Source organism: Equus asinus, chromosome 5, assembly GCF_041296235.1.
Source record: "Equus asinus isolate D_3611 breed Donkey chromosome 5, EquAss-T2T_v2, whole genome shotgun sequence".
In the NCBI taxonomy this organism is placed as follows: domain Eukaryota; kingdom Metazoa; phylum Chordata; class Mammalia; order Perissodactyla; family Equidae; genus Equus; species Equus asinus.
Window position 1 is genome coordinate 27,417,363 of NC_091794.1, and position 25,114 is coordinate 27,442,476.

The 25,114-nt window shown below is 33.5% G+C and overlaps 1 protein-coding gene across 18 annotated transcripts in view; it reads right to left on the reverse strand.

Annotated features, from left to right (window-relative positions):
• Positions 1–25,114, reverse strand: part of DLG1 (discs large MAGUK scaffold protein 1) — a 256,957-nt gene that overhangs the window by 9,051 nt on the left and 222,792 nt on the right. For 7 of the 18 annotated variants that reach the window (XM_070509126.1, XM_070509131.1, XM_070509124.1 and 4 more), the window contains 7 exons: positions 21,186–21,285; positions 14,784–14,825; positions 14,044–14,079; positions 12,615–12,665; positions 11,620–11,721; positions 11,207–11,379; positions 4,631–4,740 (listed from right to left, as the gene is read on the reverse strand). In XM_070509126.1, the coding sequence (XP_070365227.1) occupies positions 4,631–4,740; positions 11,207–11,379; positions 11,620–11,721; positions 12,615–12,665; positions 14,044–14,079; positions 14,784–14,825; positions 21,186–21,285 (614 nt within the window). Of the gene's footprint in view, positions 1–4,630; positions 4,741–11,206; positions 11,380–11,619; positions 11,722–12,614; positions 12,666–14,043; positions 14,080–14,783; positions 14,826–20,255; positions 20,290–21,185; positions 21,286–25,114 lie in introns of all 18 variants that reach the window. The other 11 variants (XM_070509130.1, XM_070509135.1, XM_070509138.1 and 8 more) reach the window with 5 other exon arrangements.

Below are 25,114 nucleotides of genomic sequence, written 5' to 3' on the forward strand. Positions count from 1 at the left end.
TTTTGAATGTTTATATGCATATTTTTCATCAAATGTGGGAAGTTTTCAGCCATTATTTCTTCAAATATTCTCTCTGTCCATCCTCTCTCTCTTCTATTTCTGAGACTCCCAGATGCATATAATTATCCACCTGATGGTCTCTTAGGCTCTATTCACTTTTCTTCAATCTTTTTTCTTTCTGTTCATCAGCCTTGATAATTTCCACTATTCCATCAGGTTTGCTGATTCTCTCTTCTGCCTGCTCAAATCTGCCTTTGAATTCCTCTAGTGTATTTTTCATTTCAGTTATTGTACTTTTCAGCTCCAGAACTACTTCTTAGGTTTTCTATCTACTGATACTCCCAATTTGTTTACACATCATTTTCTTGACTTTCTCCACATCTCCCTTGAGTTCACTGAGAATCTTTAACACAGCTGTCTTAAAGTCTTTGTCTAGTATATCTGCCATTAGGTCTTTTTTAGGGATAGTTTCTGTTGATGCATTTTTTCCTTCGAATAGACCATACTTTGTTTCTTTGTATGCCTTGTGAATTTCTGTTGAAAACTGGACACTGGAATCCTATAATATGATAATGCTGGAGATAAAATTCTCCCTCTTCCTAGGGTTTGCTTTTTAAAAAAAATTGCTGTAGGATACTTCCATGTCAGGGATAAGCATGAGGTATATACATTTAAGGTCTTCTCAGGTCTTTTCTGAGCCTATGCCTTTCCCTGGGTATGTGTAGTGACTTTCTAAATTCCCCCATATATGTGAATGTGCAAGTCTGGCTCCAAAATGGGGAAAAAGGAAAAGTAAAGTGGGGGAAAAAAGGCACTAGTCCCTTAACTCCATGGAAGTCCCTTCAGCCCAAGGGGTAGGGGCTTGCAACAATGGCAGTGGGATTTGCAACAATGGCTCCCTACCTCTGTGTCTGCAGCTCTACAATCAGAAACATCAATCCGCTATCAGAGCACAGATCCCCAATATTTGGAGGACAGGGTCCTTATTGACCACTTTGGTTCCCACAAGCACAGATCCCCAATATTTGGAGGACAGGGTCCTTACTGCCCACTTTGATTTCCACAAGCTTTGTGCAAGCTGCTCAAGGAATGTGTGCATGGCTGCCTGCTATAGGTCTGAAGGTGGGGAGATGGGTAGCTGCTACCACGCTGAGAGCTGAAATTAACCAAAATTAACCATTCAAACCTTCCCCTAGAAGCTGCAAGCCTTTGATAGACTCCTGAATTCCAAAATAGTTACATCAGATTCTGCAAGTCCAATTATCGTCTAGGTTGGGAGATGTATTCCTGGTGCTTCCTACTCCATCTTCTCTATAGCTACACCACTGATTAATTTTTAAATGTTAAAATAGCCTTCATTCCTTAAACAAACCCAACTTGGTTGTTATATTTTACTTTATTAAAAAAATTAATTGTTCGATTCAATTTGCTCATATTTTGGTAAGGATTTTTGCATCTATATTCATGTTAAGACTGGCTTGTCATTTTCATTTCTTGTGAAGTCTTTGTGAGGTTTTGGTACTAAATTAATGCCCACAAAATTAGCTGAAGAATTTGTATAAATCCTCTTGGCCTAGTGTTTTGTTTGTGGAAAGGTTTTTCATGGCAGAGTCCAAGTTCTTCAACAGGTACAGAACTAGATTTTTTCTTTTTTTCCTTTTCTATTTCTTTTTTAAGATTTTTTTTGAAGTATAACTTTCAAACATAGAAGAGGAATATCATAAATGTACAACTTAATGAATTTTCACTTACTTACACTTACCTGTGTATCTAGTACCTAGATCAAGATACAGAACATTACAGCAGTGCCCTAGAATCTGGGTGTGCTCACTCTAGTCACCAACCAACTCTACTCTCAGAGAGTAACCTCTGACTTCTCTAAGCAGTGATTACATTTGGAATCATTTGAAATCAGAAAGTATATAAACAGAATCATGGAGTACATACATTTTTAGGTCTGGATTTTTTTTTTTATTCAAACTACGTTTGTGAGATTCTTCCACTACTTTTGTGCATGGTTGGAGATTGCTCATTCTCATTACTGTAGAATATTTCACTGTGTGAATATGTCGTAATTTATTTATGTATTCTCTGATGAGCGTTTGGATAGTTTCTGGTTATTCTGAATAGCACTTCTGTCAGCAATCTAGTGCAGTTTGGTAACATATGGAAGCATTTCTGTTGAGTGTATATCTAGGAATGAGACTTCTGAGTCCTGAGCTATGTGTACGTTTAGCTTTAGGAGATACTACAAACAGTTTACCAACGTGGATGTACCAATTTACACTCCTATCAGTGTTACATGAGTTTCAGTTGCTCCACATCCTTGTCAACATTTGATATTTTCTGTCTTTTTCATTTTAGCTATTGTGGTGTGTTGGTGGTAGCATATGACATTTTGGTTTTAACTTGCATTTCCATGATTAATTGAAGACCATCTCATATGTTTACTGACTATTTGAATATCATCTTTTGTGAAGCGTCCAAGCCCTTTGCTCATTTTTCTATTGGGTTGCCTGTGTTAACCTTTTTAATGTATACTGGATGTGGAGTAATATTCCCACTTTCATTCCTTATATTATTTATGCCTTCTTTATTTTCTTTTCTTGATCTTTCTTATTAACAGTTTATAGCATTTTCAAAGAAAACATTTTTGGCTTTGTTAATCCTCTCAACCATATACTTGTTTTCTATTTCTTCTTTGAATTTGACTGCTCTTTTTCTAATTTCTCAAAATCTTAGATTTTCAACATTTATTTCCTATTTGACTTCTAACATTCTTTCCTAATATTTAAGGCTGTGGGTTTTTCATCACTAAGGCTACTATATCCTCCAAATTTATTTATTTATTTATTTATTTATTTACATGCGAGGGGATGGACGATAACTTCCAAATTTATTTACTTGACAATTTCATTACTATTTAGTTCAAAACATTTACTAATTTATGCTGTGATTTCTTCTTTGACCTATTCAGAAGAATAACACTTAATTCACAAATGTATGGGGATTTTCTAGTGATCTTTTTATTATTGATTTCTGTTTTAATTTCATCATAGTCAGAGAATATTTGTTTTCAATCATTTGAAACTTATGGCTTAGCATATGATTAGTTTTGGTAACTGTCCTATATGCACTTGAAATCAATGTGTCAATTTTACAGATGTTGAGCACAGTGTTCTACATATGTCTGTCAGGTAAAGTTTTTAATCTGTGTTGTTCCATAGCTTTACTGATTTTTTGTTTTCTTATTCTATTACTTGCTGACTGATGTCTTAAGTTACAACTGTGGAATTATTTTTTTTTTCCTGTATAGTTGTCAATTTATAAATAGAATTTATGTATTTTGAGATTGTGCTATTAAGTACAAACAAATGTATGAATATATCTTCCTGATGGAGTGAACCTTTTATTTTTATGGACTGTCCCTCTCCACTAATACTTCTTGCCTTAAAGTATACTTTGACAGTAATATAAACCAGCTTACTTTCAGTTAATGTTTGGACAGTCTGTCTTTTTTCTGTTGTCTTACTTTCAGCCTTTCTCTAGCCTACTATTTAAGGTATGTCTTATGAAAGCAACACATAACTGATGGGTTTCCTAACACACTACCCCCCAAACATGGCACCTTGGCATACTGAATATTTTAAGCTGAATGAATTTAAAAATGGCAGGTATAGGAAGGACTCTGCGACCTTCACCTGAAGCAGGTCATGAGATCCCCACATGAGAGGTCACTTCTCTACACCTGGAAGAAAGGAGACCCTTATCTCCGAAGATGTAGGGATGCCAGGAGGAATCTGAACAAAGAGGCCTTGTTAGTTTCCCCTAGTTTACTACTCTTGGCTCATATCCTTCAGTCCAATCACATTTTCCCATGACTTTCCACTCTTCAACAAACTCAGTATAAAATGCTCAGGTTTAACTGTTTCTTCGGGTCTTCATTTCCTTATGAAGGCTCCTGTGTTACATAAGACTTAAATTAAGTAAATTTGTATGCTTTTCTCTTGTTAACTTGTCTTTTGTTACAGAGGCCGAGCTGAGAACCTAGAAGAGCAGAAGGAAAAGATTTTTTTCCTCTTCTACAAGAGTAATATATAGTGGTTTATTTTTCCTTCATCCATCCTGACGATTTTGTCTTTTAATTGGACCATTTAGTCTAGCATTTAATTAATGAAAATTCTGGGTTCATTCATACCATCTTACTATCTGTATACTTTTTGCACCACCTATTCAATATTTCTATTTGCTCTTTCTTTTAGTTTTTATTTAAGTCCTATTTTTTGCCCTCTATTAGGTAAACAGTTATACATTATTTTATTCTCTGACTGGTTACCCAGAACTGCACTGTTCTATTTAGTAGGTACTTGCCACATGTGACTATTTAACTTTACAATTCAAATCCACAGTACCTCCTACTTCAGTATATTATTGTTGATGATGATGATGACAGCAGTTAATATCATAGAGTGCATATTTAATCCTCACAACAACTGAGGTGGGGATACCACTATAATCTCCATTTTACAGAGAAAGGAACTGAGATGCTGAAAGGGTAAGTAAATTACTCTAATAAGTGATAGAGACTGGATTTGTACTTAGAGGCTGTGCTTTAGGCATTTACACTTACATGATATTTTCCATGGATTTGGGTTTAATAAAAATGGAGATTGGGTAAAGTTGTGCAATCTGTAATCTCTTTATGGCATTTCCAGACACATCAAGGATACAGTGTTTGCCCTAAAATAGAGGGAATAAAGAAGAAAAACAAGTGAACCAAGTATTTTCAATTACATCAGAGGTACATTTCCTACAAGTACAAAATCTGGATTTTGATATGTTTGGATCCTGTTCACTTTAAGCAATACGTAATTTTTGTTAGCAAATTTCAGAGGGGAAAGGAAATGAAGACAATTTCCATCCTCAGACATTACATTTAAAAAGGAAGGGAAACACAGTTCCCTTACTCCTAGTTTCCACTGACCAATAACGTCTCATAACGGCAACCAGTATGGGGTTCCTATCTTTTATTTTGCTGAAAAAGGGCATTAAAAAAAAACAAACACCCCAAGCTACCATCTTACCATAACCATCAATTCATAAAAGAACATATGATCAACAAGAAGGCAAAGAGCCTAGAATAAAGGAGAATCTTTAAAATTGAATACATTTAAATTTGTAAAACCTCACTACCACTACTCTATCCTATTTCTTATTTTACTGGGGACTAGCAAAAACTCTTATCACAAACTGCCATTTGGATCCAGTTCTAGATCTGAGACACTTTTCTGACATGCTTAAATTCACTGACAAAGGCCATTTAGGTTTTTTAATAAAGACAAGCAATTCCATGTTAAATAAGGTTGTATTTATAATAAATTATGAAATCAAACAGATTTTATAAAAAACAGATTATATAAAGTTATAAAATCAAACATTTTATTATAACATTTTAAATTAGATATTCCCCTACAATGGATTTTGTAACCTAAGGACTTCAGCCCACTTCAGTGAATGATAACTTCAATTTAGTAGGAATATTTAAAATAAAAAATTTTAATATTGTATAAATACTTCAAACATATAGAAAATAGCAGACACACATATACCCACCATCTACTTTTATCAGATATTAACATTTTACCTGATTGCTCAGAAATTAAAAAAAAATTTACACTGAAACATTAATATTCTATCATGTTTGCTTTATTTTATCGCTCTCTCTATATGTTCATAACAGCTTGAGAGAAAAATCGCTGGCATAACACTTTTTCACCCCCATTTCCTAAAAACAATGACATCTCCTACATAACCACAGTATAATTTCAGGTGGCCATCTAATATCCTTTACTGCAAAAGAAAAGAAAATTTCTTGGTCCCGGATCCAATCCGGGATGAGACATCCCATTTAGTTGTCTCTTTAGTCTCTGAATCTGGCACGGTTCTCTAGTCTTTGTCTTTGAGGATCTTGATATTTTTGAAGAGCACAGAACATGTTTTCCATAGAGTATGCCTCAACCTGGGTTTGCCTGATGTTTCCCATCAGACGCAGGCTACACATTTTTGGCAGGAATACCACAGCAGTGATGTTGTATCCTTTTCAGTCCATTGTATCAGGAGGCATATGATTCCTATCTGTCCCATTATTAATGATGTTAATTTCTTTTTTTTTAAGATTTGCCCTGAGCTAACATCTGTTGCCAATCTGCTTCTTTAAAATTTTCTCCTCCAAGCCCCAGCATGGTTGTAGATCCCAGTTCTAAGTCCTTCCAGTCCTTCTGTGGGAGCTGCTGCCACAGCACGACAACTGACAGATGGGTGGTTTGGTTCCACAACCTGGAAACAAACCAGGCCGCCAAAGTGGAAGAGCACGCAACTTTAACCACTAGACCATCAGGGCTGGCTCACTAGTGATGTTAATTTGGATCACTTGTTTAAGGTTTTGTATACCAGGTCTCTCCACTGTAAGATTACTATTTTTCCCTTTGTAACTGGTAAGTATCTTGGGGGAGGGTATATTGAGACTATGTAAATATCCTGTTTCTCATCAGATATTAATTAATTCACTCAATTTTAATATACACTGATGATTCTTGCCTGAAATAATTATTTCCATGGTGGTTGTCAAAAGAGATCTCCTAATTTCATCATTCTTTCTGTCTTTATTAGTAGACATTCTAATGTAAGGCAAGGCTTTCCTTCTATCCATATATTTAAGTATCCATATATTTATTTATACCACTACAGACTCTTGGATTATTTTATTCTGTTATAATCAGTTATCGTTATTTATTTTAATATTCAAATTATCTCAGACTTGGACACCAAGGGGCCCTAAAGGTTGGCTTCTGTGTCTTTTTGCCATATCGCCATCATTCTTTAAGCACGTCCTTATCTTTCTGGCAGGGCAAAATGTTCTAGACTCATCTTGTACTTTCCCAGTCCCAGCCCTGAACCAGCCATTTCACCAAGGAGTTCTGGATCTTTTTAATGGAGAACGGTATTTAGAAGCCAAGATCTAGGCATGAGATATTCTCATTGTTCATTGAGGAATCATCCTTTTTAGGCCTTCTTTGTGGACACAGCAGGAAAATATAGACATGTATATATACACACATCTCATTTCTACATCTATCTATATTAAGATGCATGGGTTTATATTTATATCTGTCATTCCAATCCAATTCTTACAGAGTTTATTCTACTCTCTCCCCTTTCTATATTTCTAAAATCCCTTCTCTGACAGTAAGAAACCTGGCTCCCATTACTGTCAATATATTAATTTATTTGCCCAACTCTAGACTACACATTAAGGTGGTTTCAGAATTGTTAGCCCACACCACACTGAAAAACAAACCTCCTAATTAGAGTTTAATATTTGTTTGTAGCTCTTTTTGTCTTTAGCCTGTGTTAAGACTTCTTCCCTCCTTTCCCCTCTTCAATACAGTGATTTATTGGAAATATAGATTAATTTAGTTTCGGTTTGTATACTCATTTTGCTTTTCCTTCATCTTCCCTTGTTGATTTTATTTTTTTCAATACATAAAATGCTAACATAGTTCCAAAAGTCAAAATTATACAAAAAGGTATATGTGGAGAAACGCCTCCCTCCGTTCCTTTGACCTCATTCCCAATCTCCCCTCCGTTCCCCTCTCTTCTGCTGTAGGTAACCCAGCTCATTAGCTGCTGATTTCTCTCTTTTTTTTTTAAAAGACTGGCACCTGAGCTAACATCTGTTGCCAATCTTTTTTTTTTCCTTCTTCTCCTTCTCCCCAAAGCCCCCCAGTGCATAGCTGTATATTCTAATTGTAGGTCCTCTGGTTGTGGCACGTGGGACACCGCCTCAGCATGGGCTGATAAGTGGTGCCATGTCCGTGCCCAGGATCCGAAGCAGGGAAACCCTGGGCTGCTGAAGCGGAGAGTGTGAACTTAACCACTCAGCCATGGGGCCAGCCCCTGATTCATCATGTTTGTATCTTACTTTTGTGTGAATTGTGTATTCATATCTTCTATTTTTCTACTAGACTTTTTGTCCCTATTTCCTTAATTTTTAAGATTTCTTTGTGTATTGGGAATATTGGCCCTTCGCTTGCAAATTTTTTCTCTGTCAGTTGTTTTTTGACCTTGGTAAATAGCGTTTTCCAATAGTTTCGAAAAAGTTTTTTGGCCAAGCAAGTCTTTTTACTTTTATGTGGTAAAACTTACCAGTCTTTTATTGCACCTGAATTTTGATTCATGGTTGAAAAATCTTCCCTATGCCAGGTAATATTTTCTTCCACCAATTTTTGTGTATGGTGTGAAGTATGGTTCTAATTTATCTTTTTTCCAGTTGTCCCAGCACTATTTATGAAAAATTCCAGTGATTTGAGATTACACCTTTATCAGATATTATATTTTCATATGTATTTGGGTCTTTCCTGGATTCTCTTTTCTATTTTACTGGTCTGTTTGTGTACTCTAGTGCCAGTACCGACTGTTTCAGTTAAGAAGACTTTATAGTATGCTTGAGTATCTGGTAGGGCCAGAATCCCTTGTAGCTTTTCTTTCTGTGTTGTCCTTGCTTCTCGTATGACCTTCAATTTGCTTGTCTAGCCGTTAAAAAGCTGGTGGTATTTTTGGGATTGTGTTCATATATAAATTAGCTTAGAGAGAACTAACAGCTTCACAATGTTGAGTTGTCACTGAGAACAAGGGATTATTTCCAGTTGTTCAAGTCTAATATTCTGTCTTTCAGTAGTGTTTTACAGATTTCCTGATATAAGTGTGCATATTTCTTATTAAGTTCACTAAGTATTTTATATTCTATTTCTTACAAATAGAGTTTTATCTATCATTATCTTCTAACTGGTTACTGTTCATGTAAATGAAAGCTTTTTTTGAATGCTATTCATTCAAATGAAAGCTATTAATTTCTGCATATTAATTTTATATACTGCTACCTTACTCTAGTTTTCTATTTTATGCCTTTCATTTTTCTAAGTCTTTAATTTTATAATGAATTTATAATTTATTTTACAAAATAAATTTTACAATAGATTTTGTATGGTTTCCCAGGTATACTATATTATCTGAAAACAGTTAGTTTTACTTCTCCAATTCTTACGCCTCTAATTGATTTCTCTTGTCTAATAACACTAATTGCACTAATAATACAAACATTAATTTGCATTAATACCTTGAGAACCATGTTAGACAGTAGTGGAGGTAACAGATATTCTTGTCTTGTTCCTCATCATGATGTATTTGCCTTGTGTTTCTCCCATTGATTTTTTTTTTTTAATAAAGATTGGCACCTGAGCTAACAACTGTTGCCCATCTTTTTTTCTTTCTGCTTTTTCTCCCCAAATCCCCTTCAAGTACATAGTTGTATATTTTAGTTGTGGGTCCTTCTAGTTGTGCTATGTGGGACACCACCTCAACATGGCCTAATGAGTGATGCCACGTCCGTGCCCAGGATCCGAACCGGTGAAACCCTAGGTCACCAAAGTGGAGCACGTAAACTTAACCACTCTGCCACGGGGCTGGCCCCTCCCATTAAGGATTTAAAACTAAGAATACCTATTCATTCATTCATCCATCCACTCATCCCAATCTCTCTCTTCTTTTCTTTTTTAAAAATAACACCAATCTCTATATTTTTGAATATTTATAAATATTTATGTGAATATTTATAAATATTTTACATTTATATATATTATAAACCTTTTATGTTTATATTATTTTTCCGCCCCAGGAAAGGTATTGAATTCTACCAAAAGCATTTTCAGCATCTCTGGATATGATTTTTCTCTTTAGATGTGTTAATGTGGTAGATTACATTAATGGCTTTCCTAACATCGAGTTGACGCTAAGTTTCTTTAATCCCATTTGGTCATGGTGTATCATTTTTACAATGTGGTACTGGATTCTGTTTACTAAAATATTTAACACTTTTGCAGTAATATTTGTAAGTGATATTGGTCTATGATTTTTCCTGTCTTCATCAAGTTTAGATATCAACATTGCACTTGCTTCATAGAAAGGATGCTCTTGAACAGTTTATGGAGCTGAGGACAATTTAATCTCTAAAGATTTGGTAAAATTCCCCTGTGAAGCCATCTGGGCCTGGTACTTTTTGTGGGGTAGTTCCTTGATAACTTGCTCTATTTCTCCTAAAGAAATGTTCCCATTTCTAACAGGTCAGTTTTGGTAAATTATATTTTTCTAGGAAGTTAACCATCTTTGTGAGTGAATCTCTACTTAGATACAAAGAAGTAAAATTTCTGAGTCACAGGGTATGTGCATTTATTAGGCATTGCCAAACTGTTCTCAAAAGACGGTCTATAAAAAAGAATCTATATCCCCACTAACAATATCTAAGATTTTCTATTTTCCCAAATTCTTGCCATCATTGGATATTTCCATTTTTTCAATTTTTAAAACTAATCACAATGAACCAAACCTCTTATAGAAAAAGTAGCATTTACAGATGGAAAACTGAGATGCTGAATTACTGCTTCATGTTTAATGGCATTTCACGACTGAGTCCTAAACTACTAGTTTTGATGATATATGATAATTTGGTGGTGTTTATTTTGCAGGCCCAAAAGTGACTTGAGCACAGCAGCACATCTGGGGTACGTTGTTTTGGCTTCACCATAAAACTGCTCTAATTCAGTGTCAATATATCCTTAGACTACTGTGAAGGATGCTTTCAGAAACTCTGTTGCTGTTACAGTGTTGTTGAGTATTTTTTACAGTGTCTTTTATTAAATAGCTATTCAGGAAAAATTTCTGTCTAGTCTCAGTACAAGAAGCAATTATACTTACTCTTGAATATCTGGTTCATTTTTATTAATGGACAATGCTGTTGTTAGCTCCTTAATTATGCTAGATGTTGGAAAGCTAGGGCTAAACACCAGGTCTACCTCTAGCAAATGTATAGGACTTTAAAATAATAAATAAATAATAAATCTCTTAGAGAGATTTGTATTCTTATTTTCTTTGTCAATCTTCTTTATCTACTTTATCTTGTATATATATTTCTAAGCCATTCAAAACTAAATATTTAGTTGAATGAATTCATAATGTTTAAGTAATTATGCTGCAACATCTATCCTATATTGTGTCAAAAATATTTATTCAAAGTTTCTATCCCAACATTCTTTCATACTTTCAAGGGCATATCTGATTAGAAACTATACTCTAGGATCACTTTCATGCTTACCTTTTCTGCTACTTCTCGCACAGACTGAACACTTGTCCCATACAGATGGTTGTTATACTGGCCAGCTTCAATGAATTTATGTTCCTGGATATCTTTTTCCATCTGCTCTCTTGAAGTCACAAAATGATAGTCTCTTCCATCTACCTCATAATCTCGTTTTGGTCTAGTTGTATCTTTAATAGAACAGAACATAAATATTAACATAACAAATCCATTTTCTACTTAAATAATTGTTTTGTAAAATTCAACACAACAGAGATTAATTTAAATTTGAAAGGGGACGATAATGCGAACTGGAAGAATACTGATAAAGTAACAGTATAAACCATTAAAAAATGGTAATGTTTACTTTTACCATACACAGTGACAAAATGTTAGAACAATAATTAAGAATTTTTCTGTGGGTTACTCACGAGGAACACATGATCCAAATTTGTCGGGAAATTCTGAGATCAAGTCATCATTTATCCTGTCTTTCATAGGTCCCAATATGATCACTGGTCGAGTATAATTAACTAAAAAGATAAACTGCATGTTAAATGGAACAATACTCAACAAACATTAATTATTTTATTTCACTGGAGCACACAGTTTCCTGAATTGTTATGAAGAATTTCTTTTTTTTCTTTCTTCACCAATGATGCCTTACTTGCTAGTTTATAAACCTTTAATAAGATCTTAAACTTAAGTAATCTTTTGTTGGAAGTCATACACTTCATAATTCAACTATGTTAAATTCAGCATTTTAGCAGATGTTTCTACATGTTGCTAACATCATTGCACTGCAAATGAAAAAACACAGTACAGTGTTTACTGGTCATTTTTGCAGTGGAAATTATAGGGAAGCAGATCAAAGAAAGGCAAAAAAGAAACGGGGTATAAGAAGTGACATAATCACAGCAGTAATCTAGAAAGATGCTCTAACAGAAGTGTCTGCAGTGAACTGTAAGGGATCATGCCGGAAGCAGAGACTGGCAGTGAGACTCAGAATTAACATTGTGGTAGGAGGGATGAAAAGGAGGTTATAAATAAGAAAGACATGATAGAAGAATAAATAAGGCCTAGAAACTGACTGGATAAGGAAGATGAGGAATGATTAACATCAAAGATGCTTCCAAGATTTGGAACAAGGGTCATTGGAAGGATAGTGATGGTATGAACACTGTAAAGAAGCTGCTTAGGGAAAAAAATCACTGATATAAAATGACTAGATTCTAATATACTGTACGCGAAACCATGTTTCATAAAATACATATAGTAACTTCTACATATATACATATAGTAAAAAATAAAAATATAGTAAAATTCTAATATAACACTTCTTTTTGAGGTATGAGTTAGTCCTATTTTCCAAAATAAGATGTATATTTTTCTAGAAGATTGTAAAATATCAACAAGTTTCACAAACCTTCTTGTTGATTCACTGGTTCATAAGATAAGACATATTCTTCTTGACCACCTATTAGAAAGTTAAGACACAGATGAGAAAATCTATAAAGATAACTAATGCTAATTTAATTCTTTATACATAACATATAAATTACTAAGACTTTCCTGAGAAAATAGCAAAGATGTAGAAAAAGGTACTTCATAAATTATGTATGGCAAGATTTAGTAAAAAAAAAAAAAAAAAGGTGGCAAATTATAAAGTCATAAAGATAAGTTCAATAAATGTAAAAACAAAATATATGTGCTATTTAATAAATATTTTTCTCTTATTCTGTGTTTTACAGATTATCAGTAGGTCTAATTAAAATCTTCCTTTGTGATTTTTTATTTAGAATTAAGAACTACTGAATCTAAAGATTAATACTTTATCGAGCAGTTCTAAATATATGCAGATTAATTTACCACCATTAAGAATATGCTGCTTTTTTGGTCCCATGAAGTATAATATTTAACAGAGTATACATATATATATTTATTTCTATTTCACTCATTAAAAACTATTTCACTCATTAAAAAATTCACTGATTATTCTAATAATTCATTTATTCAATTTTAAAAAAGTAACATTTGAAGTGAGCCAAAAAAAGCTTTAGAGAAAACTAAATCCTTCCCTTCCAATAAAATGAGTCACAGAGATAGTAAAGGAGATAAAATATATTTTGTTTTGATCTTGAAAGCTCTTTAGAAGTTCAATTAAATCCTCTAAGATTAAATTAAAGGTGTAGAGCTTAAGAATATCCTAAATAAAAAGTCTACAAATTATACCTTGACTCAATGAAAAGAACTAAAAAAGAGTTAATTTTAGGAGTTCTTACACACACACACACTTGTACACACACACGCAGAAATGTGTAGACAATAAACTAGGAAGAAAGATTTTCTCCTTGATTATTGAGATTCTATAACAATCTTTTCACTAAATTTGTCATTGGTTTATATGACATGTATGTAGCTGTAGATCTTTGAAATTCATGTATTAGCAAAAATATTTATTTCCTGCTTTAAAAGTGTATTTTATTGTTTTCAAGTTTGTCATAATGTATAAAATATATATTTATAAGCTGCTTTTTAAAGTTCTGTATGTAAAACAAGGTTTACATATTAGCAAAAACATGCATTTTGAATACGCCAGACTTAATAATCCATGCAAATGGTGAGACAGACAGTATATACTTTCATTGCCTCTTTTTAGTCTAGAAAGCTACTCAACTACTCTATGGTGAGTTCTGATTATAAGTTAATAAAATGCTAGAATACAAGAAATTATAATTTCACACCAAAGAAAGAAAATCTAACTATTATGCAGAAAAAATAATCAAATGAATGAGGGTTAAAAGTATATATTGTCAACATGAAAAATATTAGAGACTGATAGTAAGAGGATGGACCTTTTGAGCAGCCATTCTCATCTGTAATCAAGATTACTTTCATATTAGACAGCAGTAAAAAAAAAAAAAAGTTAGAAAAGCAATTTTAATTTTTAAGGTGCTACAACTGATAATATTCACATACTCTCCCCTCCTCCCATGCCCAATCTGTTTAAAAACTTCACATGCTTGTACAGTTCACTTAATAATATACCAAGAATGTAAGACAAGAGACCAAAAAAGAAATCAGTATTATTATTTGAGCAACTGTTGAAAATTTTTCCTTCATCATTTCTTACGTTCACCAAAAGTTGGTGACAAACAATAACTTGACCCAGACCAGTACTGGTGACACAGAATAAAAAAAGAAATAAAGCGAATTATAATTTAGCATTACTGAAAAATATTTTAATGCTCATGTTAAACACAGAATTACTAAAGAAAATGCCAAAATACAAGTTTACCCCTCCTTAACTAGATATCTACTTCTTACAAAAGATACAGACACACACACATACACTGTATACACAAATAGCACTGCTTGTAAAAAAGATTTTAGTACTTTATTAAAATTTTGGAAATTAACTTGTGCACATATAGTCTAATTTTATTTAAGTACCGAATTTTACTTGGCTCTCCTGATTTTAAAACATTCAGCATATAATTTTCAGTTTTTAGAAAACACCACTAGGAGAAAGAACCCCCGAAGAATTCATGCATTACTTGCGATTACAAAAGAACAAGTAACTTAGAACACTTACGGTAGCTGCTTTCGCTGTCGCTGGCATTAGAAGTTGCATGCGCTGAGATTGCAGGACAACGCAAAAAATAAAACACGTCGTCATGAGTTCAAAAAAGCAAATTGTCAAAATAAGCACTAGGTGACAATACAAAATGTTGAGATATAAACCACACAAACCTGGAGAATTTTTAAAAAGTATTTTTGATTTTCTTTGAAGAGTTTAATTTTTTGAAATAAACAAACATGAATTAACAAGGAAAAACACCCTGCAATTAAGGACAATACTTCATTTTTGTACAACATGGTTTATGAACAAAACCTAGATTAGAAATAGCAAGTAGAATATGACAAAGAGGGCAAAGTGATTCTAATTAGTCCAAGTGTACATAAAACTCAAAAAGAGAAAATGTAGTTGGCACCATTTAATTTAGTTTATGAAGCAGTAATGACTAATAAAGGAGACAAGTTATTTGAGCAAACGGATACTCATTTTAATGAAGGGATGTCTTTTTAAAAAATAAAGGATCTTGCTTTTAGTTCAGCTTCTTTCTTGTTCCTGAAATGAAAATCCATGATCAGAAAATTCTGAGATCATACAGATAAAGCATTTTAGATGTCATAGATTCAGATGCTTCAAAAAAAAGTCTAATGGAAGGGAACTCTAGAAGGTGGGAGTGTATTTTAAAATAGACTAATATTTCTGAGAAACCGTCCTTTGATAAGACTGACAATGGCTGCTTTGCAAACCAAAAAAGATAAAGCAAATACACCCAGTCATAAATTGCCTGGCCCTCCTCGAAAGTGACCCCATTTCATAACTTGATTGTTCAGTAAACACCAGGCACTCTTCTCACGTAAATATAAGCACAGGCATTCTCTCAATAAATGTCTCCTTTGAATAAAAAAAAAGCAATTTTATTTATAAAAACTAAAAAACAAAATTTCCCTGGGAGAGAGGGAAATCTAAACTTATGTCAGTCAAAGAAAATACTTTTTTTAAAGGATAAGGGAAAAGTTTGAGAAGTGTCTACTGGACTATATTATATAGCCGAGAGAGCCTCCTGAAATCCTACTGAAAAGCTCAGAGAACGGTAGAACGTAACATTTCATATAAAGATAACGGTTGTTGAGTTGTTGTCATAGTGATAAATAAGTGTCTTAGTCTAACCTGCAAAGATGAGATATAAGTATCTTAATCACGATTATGCATATTTTAAATAAAGCAGGGATATTAAAAATTATGAGATTGAATAATATATGACAAGCACATGTAAAATGGTGGTTTTTAAAAGTTTATATTTAAAAATTTCTTCCCATGTTACCAAATGAACTTCAAAACCATCATTTTAAACTGTTGTATAATATTCTATTGGACTGATAGATCACGATTTACCTTACTACCTATTATTTAAAACATTTTAGTTCAATTTGCTTTCAACTGTTTTTCACAAACACCAACAAACTATTATGAATGCCTTCATTTATATAGCTTTTTACCTTTTGTCCTATTTCCTTAAAATTCATTCCCAGAGCAGGAATGCTACATTAAAAAAAAGTTTTTAAATAAATATTAGGATTAGTATTACAGTCACCAACCTCTAAAAGATAATCTAAAAGAAAGAAACATTAGTTACTGCAATGGAGTGAGCGAGGGGGAGAGTAGGTGGCAGTACAAAGGAAACAAAATTTACCGTGAGGTGACAATTGCAGAAGGGGGGTAAATGAGTACTTGTGAGGTTTATTTTACTATTCTTCTACTGTTGAATATGTCTGACACATTATATAATAAAAAGTTAAAGTTATTACAATCTCTTTTCTGAAGATTTCTCCTACCCATCTTGAGTTCCCTAAGATTACCAACAACTATTAAGCAATCAAATTCTTCAAGTTCTTTCAGAATCCTTTTCTATCACAATAAAATCTAGCCACTTGAAGTATGGCCCTTGGAATAGCCATCGTCAATGCTTGGGAGCTTATTAGAAAGGTAAAATGCTTTTTTCCTGATGATTAAAAATAATCTTTTTTTAAGGCACTTCATCAAAGAAGATATTCAAATATCCAATAAACACAAAAAAAGGTGTTCAAGTTTATTACTTATCAGGGAAATGCAAATTAAAACCACAATGGACAACTCTACCATCCATCAGAATGGCTAAAATGAAAAAAAAAACAAACACAAAACAGATACGCTAAGCATAGAGAAGAATATGTAGCAACTGGAACTCATATACTACTGGGAGTGGGTAGGGATGGGTAAATTGGTAGAACCACTTTGGAAAACTACATGGAAGTACCTACTAAAGCTGAACACATGTCTGTATCCATGACCCAGCAATTCCTTTCCTATTTCCCCCAAAAGAAAGGCCTATCTATGTTCACCAAAAAACATACACAAGAATGTTTAAGGCAACACTATTCAAACTAGCCCTAAATATGTTTATTTCCAAATCTGAGACAATATATGTACAGTTTCCTATTTTACTTTTTTCACTTATATTGTGCATGGTCGTTTTTCCATCCCCATCACAGCGTGGCTTGACAAGTGGTGCGTAGGTCCAGACCCAGGATCCAAACCAGTGAACCCTGGGCTGCGGAAGCGGAAGGCATGAACTTAACTGCTGCACCACTGGGCCAGCCCCAGTCTCATCTTTCTAATCAAACATTTCTTCCTGAGAAGGTATCATATCTTTTCTCTTCGTTTTCCCTAAATTCTACACACCGTCAATCTCAAGCAATACTACTGTTCTTACACTTATTCTTGATATAAATGAAAATAAGTCTGGTTTTGGCATTTAAGAGCTCTGCACAGCTTGCTTAAATAAGCCTTTAAGATGAGAAGAAAGAAAAGAGATATGTAATGGGAAACCTATGTGCCTAACTGAGGAAGTTTTTGAGGTGTTCTACAAAATGGAAAGCTATAAAAATTGAGCTGCACACAAAAGACAGGTACAAACCTTGTCTGAAACTCTGTGTCATGATTTCACTTCTGAATACCTTATATAGCTCCTTCTGAACTATATTTCCTTTTAGTCTCTGTTGAAGGAATCTTACCCAGATTTTTTTCCTGAGCTTTTTCAAAATTGCCTTCTATAGCATACAAGCTGCACAGGTTTCCATTTCTAGCTTTTCACAAGCTACGATGATTAGTTGCATTTTCCAGATTTCAATTTTACTCTAATTAGTTCTATTAGTCAAAATCAGGTCTGGAAAGGCAATTTTTCTCATTTGTAATATTTCCTTTACTGTCACTAATGCGTCCTTTACTCTCAACAGGGCAAATCAATAATTTATTTGATTCTCTTCTTTGTAGCATCATTGAATTCATGTCTATGAAAAGTATTCTAGGATATCACTTTTGTTTCTCTCTCTGCTCTTCAATTAAAAACTTTATTTTCTCATAGGTGTGTGAAATTACATGCAGATGTACATCTTTCTTGATATTCAGTGATATTCCACATCTCTTCAACACGTTTGGTTCTCTGGAATGACTTACCCTTCTGTTCCCAGTCCCTTCATGATTCCTATTCCAAAAAGCCTTGATGGATACCAATATGAGGTCACATTTATTTTCTTATATTAAAATCTCACAGGATTTTGCTTAGTTTATTCTTTGTATTCTGAACTTTAGAATCTATAACTGATGCCAAAAATAATGTCCCTGACACACCCCTCTTTCCAGCATTTTCTATTGTATAATAAGGGGCACCTGGTCACCTGCCAGTCATCTGTTTTATACGATAACCTCCATATCCAGTTTTAGAATTTTCATTATATTTTTCTGTCTTCCTCAACATTAAAAAAAAATCTTCTTGATTTGATCATCAAGTTATCAGGTGAATAAATTCTTTCAGTTCCTGTGAGATGAACCACAGAAACCTATCATTCAAGGGATCTTCAGTCACTATCTAGAAAATTAAAACCTTTTCTAAATGCCGTTGTCTGGTAATCAGCCACCATTTTTCATTTGTTTCTCTTCCCAAGTCTCAAACCTCAATTAAAATGAGAGATGAAAACATGATGTGGTTAAGGTGTAATTACCATCCATCATAACACTATCAATATGGGAATTAAATTCTTCATTTAGTTACTTTTTCAATGAGTTTTCCACAGATCTCTGATGACTCAACAGATAATAAAAACCTGTGGGTCCATCTGCTGATCCATACCACCTCTAAAATATGTTATCATTCTCAGAATAAATTCTATAGCATTAAGAATCTGTGGAAATATTTTCCAGTTTTGAAGATTTTTACTGATACTTTTTCCCAAAGGTAAGAGATTTAAAAAGGGTGCCATTAGTGATAGTAAATTTGTGGCTCTTGCCAAATCCTAAAAAGGTAGATGCAAAAATAAAGTGTGTCTAATAGAAATAATTACATATAAAGCAGCATACTTCCTCTTCAATCTAATACAAACCTTAATCATTATGGTTGATAAAAAGGTAAATATCTATAGTTCAGATTAAAATTTCAGTATAAAATTAGCATAAATCAGGAAAAAATCTTCTTTGAAATTTAATCTTTATTAATATAGATCTTAGAAAGTTACAAGCATTGGTTATATCCTTAATGAATTATAAAGAAATGTTTTCAAAATGTTTAGTAATCCAAATGGAAAGAACTATCTAGAAAAAAACTTCAGCCTAAAAGATCACTTCTGAGTCACTGTCACCTAAAATAGTAATATTTGGTAAAATCTCACATTTAATCAATTTGAAAACATCAAAATTTAAAATGTTTGATAAAATGACTTCTTGTTTCATTCATCCATTCCAACATTTATTGAGTTACTCCTATATATTAGACTCTATAGCAAGCTTTATCTGATTAAACACTAGCTAGAAAATTAAACAAGAACAATACAACAACTGAAAACAGAGACAACACCCTGGTGAAAGGAAAAAAAAGGATAAAACAAAGGATAATCTTGTAATTCTTTTCATAACTTTCAACCTCTTTAAAAAGAGATATCCAATTTTTCCCCTACATAGTCTGCTACTTGAACTTGAGGTCCATAATTCTCTAATATTTAAGATCCATTGTGTTTTACAGTTTGAAATTATACCATGTTTCTAACAGAATCAATTTTAACTTGTTTTAACAAAAAAAGGGGGGACATAAAACTGCAAGGAAGATTTTCTACATTCTAATAATGAGAGCAGGTAGTCTAAAATTTTTTTTAAAAAAATCTTTATATTTAAAATATCCCTAGCAAAAGTAATTGCCCTAAAAATTACAAAAAGGAAAATGTAATTATGAGCAGAGAGGTTTTCAAATGACATGTGAAAAATGGAGCATAAGAAAAACAAAAGGTGTGTATTATAGAAATAAAAATCCCAAGCATATTATTAACATAAAAAGTCTAAAAGCAGTCTAAATCATATACCTCCTCATGCCAGAAGGGCACTACCATGAATCTCAAAAGGTATCTGAAAAAGGTAGGTCTGTAGATGGAGGTTAAAAAATAACTTGGGAGTATTTTGATAACTTACTCAGGCCTTTTGATCCCATGTCGTCAGGGATCTCCTGTAGAGAGTAGTTCCCAGAGAGCAAGCAATAAAAAGATAATCAAAGAAAATAGTTGTCAGTAATGCATAAAATTGGTGCTACAATAAGAGACAGTTCCAAGACCATTACAGGTGTACATATCTTAGAGCATTTTTGTAGATTTCTGAAAGTTTGAGGTAAGCTAGCTGCTAAATGTAACCTAAAAAAGAATGAAAGTTCTATCTTAGAGGCTGATTAGGGTAAAGCAGCAAAATTTGAGACTATTTCTTGCTATTTTAAAAGTAAAATTCAGATTGTCTACATACAGCCATGTACCGCATGACGACGCTTTGGTCAATGACAAACTGCACATACAACGGTGGTCCCATAAGATTAGTACCTGTAGCCCAGGTGTGTATAGACTATACTATCTAGGTTTGTGTAAGTACACTCTATGATGTTCTCACAAAGAAATCAGCTAAAGATGCATTTCTCAAAATGTATCCCCATCATTAACTGATGCATGGCTGTAATGAAGAAATAGGATAAAATGAAATTATTCCAGAAGATCTACTATCAAAGACTGGCAATGCTATTCCTAGAAATCAATAAGCAGCTTCTCAGGTATCCATGTTTTTCCTTTAAAATAATCTTTGAGAGTATGCTAAGTGTTTCTTATAAGAACCCTTACATCAAATAATACTATTTTAATATACAGCTTAAAAATACTGCTTACTTTAAGTTAGGAATTCCTAAGGTACCAGAAAAAGTTAAGATTGGTATACAAATTAACTTATGCCTATTAAATTGCCCCTGATTAAGACAATTCGTAACCTGTTGCAGCTCTTGAAACTGTCTCCATGGTAACAACCAACTGCAGGGCAGTAGGTCCCTCTATGTCTGTTTTCAGTTGACCACTGGATCCACATACTTACGGTCAGCATCACTTGTTTCCTGCTCACTCTGGTCCTTGTTCTTGTAGAAGGGGAATTTTCGGGAAAAGAGGTTCTTTTTACGCTTGTCATTGAATGACTGCTGAAGAAGAGAAGGAGGGGCAAAACAAAGGGATGTCTACTGTCTGTGTGTACAAAGGCCCAGCCTAGTAGCTCTGTGGAAGCTGACTCTTGTGACCACACTGTGCAGTTTGTATAGGAATTTCACTTGAAACAAATATAAAGTGAATTTCTAATTTTAACATTTTATAACGGAAAATACTGAAAAATTTAGAGTATAATTCAGTAATATCTAAAAATAAAGAATAAGTGCTACTTGATAAAAAGAGGGAAGAGTAAGTTAGATTAGCTACTACTACAGTATAAACCAAGCTAACATCTACTGATACCAATCCCCATCTTTCTAGATTTCCAGGTACTAGGTGCTGTATAGCAAAAGTTATTTTAAATGTTACTCTTAGCCGTTCAAATATTTTATTTATTTATTTTTTTGAGGAAGATTAGCCCTGAGCTAACATCTGCTGCCAATCCTCTTCTTTTTGCTGAGGAAGACTGGCCCTGAGCTAACATCCATGCCCATCTTTCTCTCCTTTGTATGTGGGACGCCTACCACAGCATGGCTTGCCAAGCAGTGCCATGTCTGCACCCGGGATCTGAACTAGCGAATCCTGGCCGCTGAAGCGGAACGTGTGCACTTAACTACTGTGCTGGCCCCTGTTCAAACATTTTTTACGCATTAGATAATAATCTTTATTTTCCTTTGGTTTGAGCACATTTTTCTCCTTTTTCTTTCTTTGTGTACGGCTCCAAAGAACTAACAAAAAAGCCACTATTAAAGAAAACCAGGGGCCAGCCTGGTGGTGCAGCAGTTAAGTTTGCACGTTCTGCTTCGGTGGCCCGGGGTTTGCCGGTTTGCATCCTGGGTGTGGACATGGCACCGCTTGGCAAGCCATGCTGTGCAGGCGTCCCACATATAAAGGAGAGGAAGAGGGGCACAAATGTTAGCTCAGGGCCAGTCTTCCTCAGCAAAAAGAGGATGATCAGCTGCAGATGTTAGCTCAGGGCTAATCTTCTTCAAAAAAAAAAAAGAAAAAGAAAAAGAGAAAGAAAACCAAAACAATTGAGAAAGTTGCCAGTGCTGAATATTTAAAAATAAACAAAAATCTCATTTTTTGGAAGAGAAAAAAAGACAACTAAATGCTTATGGCATGAATCAGAAAATGGGACAAAACTAAGACAGGTCCATCAAAAACACACACAGTCCAGCAAAAGATTTATCAATGCTATCTAACCAAGGAAGAAGAGTCAGAAATCTCCTGGCCAACTTGAATGCAATTACAGTTGATTTGTTTGTCTTTAAGCTTTACCATACTTATCTACTTAAAAAAGTATATATAAATAAAATAGAACCAGATTCAATCCATTGGCACCATGTCCTGAATAGGTAATAAAAAGTTTGGTGGCCAGGAGCAAGTCCTGTGGCACAGTGGGTAAGTCTGTCACCTTCTGCTTCAGAAGCCTGGGTTTGTGGGTTTGGATCCTGGGTGCAGACCTACACCACTCACCAGCCATGCTGTGGCAGCAACCTTCATATAAAGTGGAGGAAGACTGGCACAGATGTTAGTTCAGGCCAGTCTTCCTCAAGCGACAAAAGAGGAGGACTGGCAACAGATGTTTGCTCAGAGCTAACCTTCCTCAGAAAAAAAAAAGTTTGGTGCCCATAAAAGCCAAAAAGGGCAATTAATATTCTAATAGTTTATACATAATTGCTATGAGGGAGATGCAAAGCTGACTTGATGTCTTTATTGCACACATGTTGGAAATAAGTTTTTCCCCTTTGTGAATGTCCTATTTGCGCATTCATAGATTTAAAAGCAGGTAGCACAAAGAAAGATGAGGCCACTAAAGAGGAACGGTTTCTTTTATAATTTCTGTCACAGGCATCCATGTCTTGAAGAAAACGGCTTTACCTACTAGTGACACTGTAATTTATTATTATTATTACTGTTATTATTATTTTGAAGCAGCAACAATATAAGATAAAAATAATTTTGTTGTGATTTTTCTTGAGTTTATCCATGTCATAGACGCTTCTGATGTGGATAAACATCATTTTGCAGTATATCGACACTAGGCAGTATGTTTTTGGCATGCCTATATTTAAGTGTGTGATGCCAGGTGATTAAGGTGCTGAAGTAGATTAAAGTGACTTTTAGCTCAAATTCTATTACTTGAAAGGATTTATTTTGGTAAGAATCCTTATAAAAACAAGATTAAATTTTAATTTTTACCTTTTCATATCAACAATTCAGGATTAATAAATTCATAGTTACTAGTCAGACAGATTTTCTTGATTCCAAGCTTAAAATCTGAAGGATCTGATGACTCTAAGCAGAAGTCAAAAATCAAGTTGATGAGAAAAAAATATTGTGGCAAAATGTGGGTTTATAACTGTTTTGTAAACTGTCAAGCAGCATTATTTGAATAAAAATATTTGCTTGAATTCAAATTTTAGAAAAAAGAAAGAGAAGAAAAGTTTCAACAGAGAAAAATTTAGGGTAATCTAATTTAGGGAAGGACTAAATCTTTTTGTTTGTGACAATCACTGGTTTTGAATTTAGTAATAATTTTTATGATATCTGATAAAACTAATGTTTTTAATAAAAGACTGTTTACCCCTCTTACTGCATATTTAGTGGTCAGAGTCAGTTTCACAGCAAACAACCAAAAGAAACATGAAGTTTAAAATGTTTTTATTTTTGATATCTTTGCACTTAGCCGAAATGAGATATCATAAAGATATCATAATAGAAGACAGAAAGAAATGCCTGTTAGTGAAGAAATGTATTAAGTGTATTACATTTAACCTCCTCCAGGTGAAGAATTTATTAAAAGCGGAAATAGCACAAGCAAACAAGACTAAAATGTGTAAGGAAAACACAAACTGAAGAAACATATTACCCTCCAGTTTCTCTAAATTTTCCATACTAAATACACTGTTTAATTACTTAGTTATTAATGCTATAGTGCAAGAGAGATAGACTGTAATAAATATAAGAAATGAGAAAGTACCACAAATTCATGATAATATATAAACTATCTAAATATATAATTTCCATATGTAGTATCTGAAAACAGCTAAATGAATGTTAAAAATGTTAATGAGAAACTGAAATGTTACAAGTCTGTAGTGGGAATAAAGTCCATAAACCACCATGCAAGGAAAGGAAAAGAAAAACTTAGAATGGGAAATGGTATCACAGAAAGAAATGCAGTTCTGTATCAATGGCAAGCGTATTTTTACCCCACTCAGTATCATGCAAACTTTTGGTGCTGTGTTAGAACACAGTGACCGTGTAAAGTTGGTTACAGTCAACAAACAAGACTAAGATTTAAATATGTCGTTAATTCAGTTAACTTCTTACAGTATGAAAGAAAAGTCACAACATGCAGCCTGTTTTTCAATATACTGACAGTGCATTTTTACTAAATTATTTTTAAAGACATATATAAAACAAGCACAAAAAGCATTGTATATATTTCAAATCTTGAGCGTTTACTTGGGATATTTTTCCTGCGAAAAATTTACATTTTAAATATCACTTCAGATCACACTATATAATTTTGCATTTTTTGAAAACTACAAGTTAATTTTAATGGAATTTATCATTTCCAAAATAACTGAATACATTATACAGTTCACTCAGATTTAATTTCTTTGATCAAGGATATTTCTTATCTTCTAAATTTTAAAGCCTTAAGTTTGAGTGCTTAGTGATATCAGAGATGTATCAGAGGGCTGGGTAATTTATTTGCTGAGTTAATGTTCCACATTCATTTGATATATGATCAAAAGATGTATAGAACTTTTGCTTTAGATTAAAAAAACTCTAAAACAAAACATTGATACG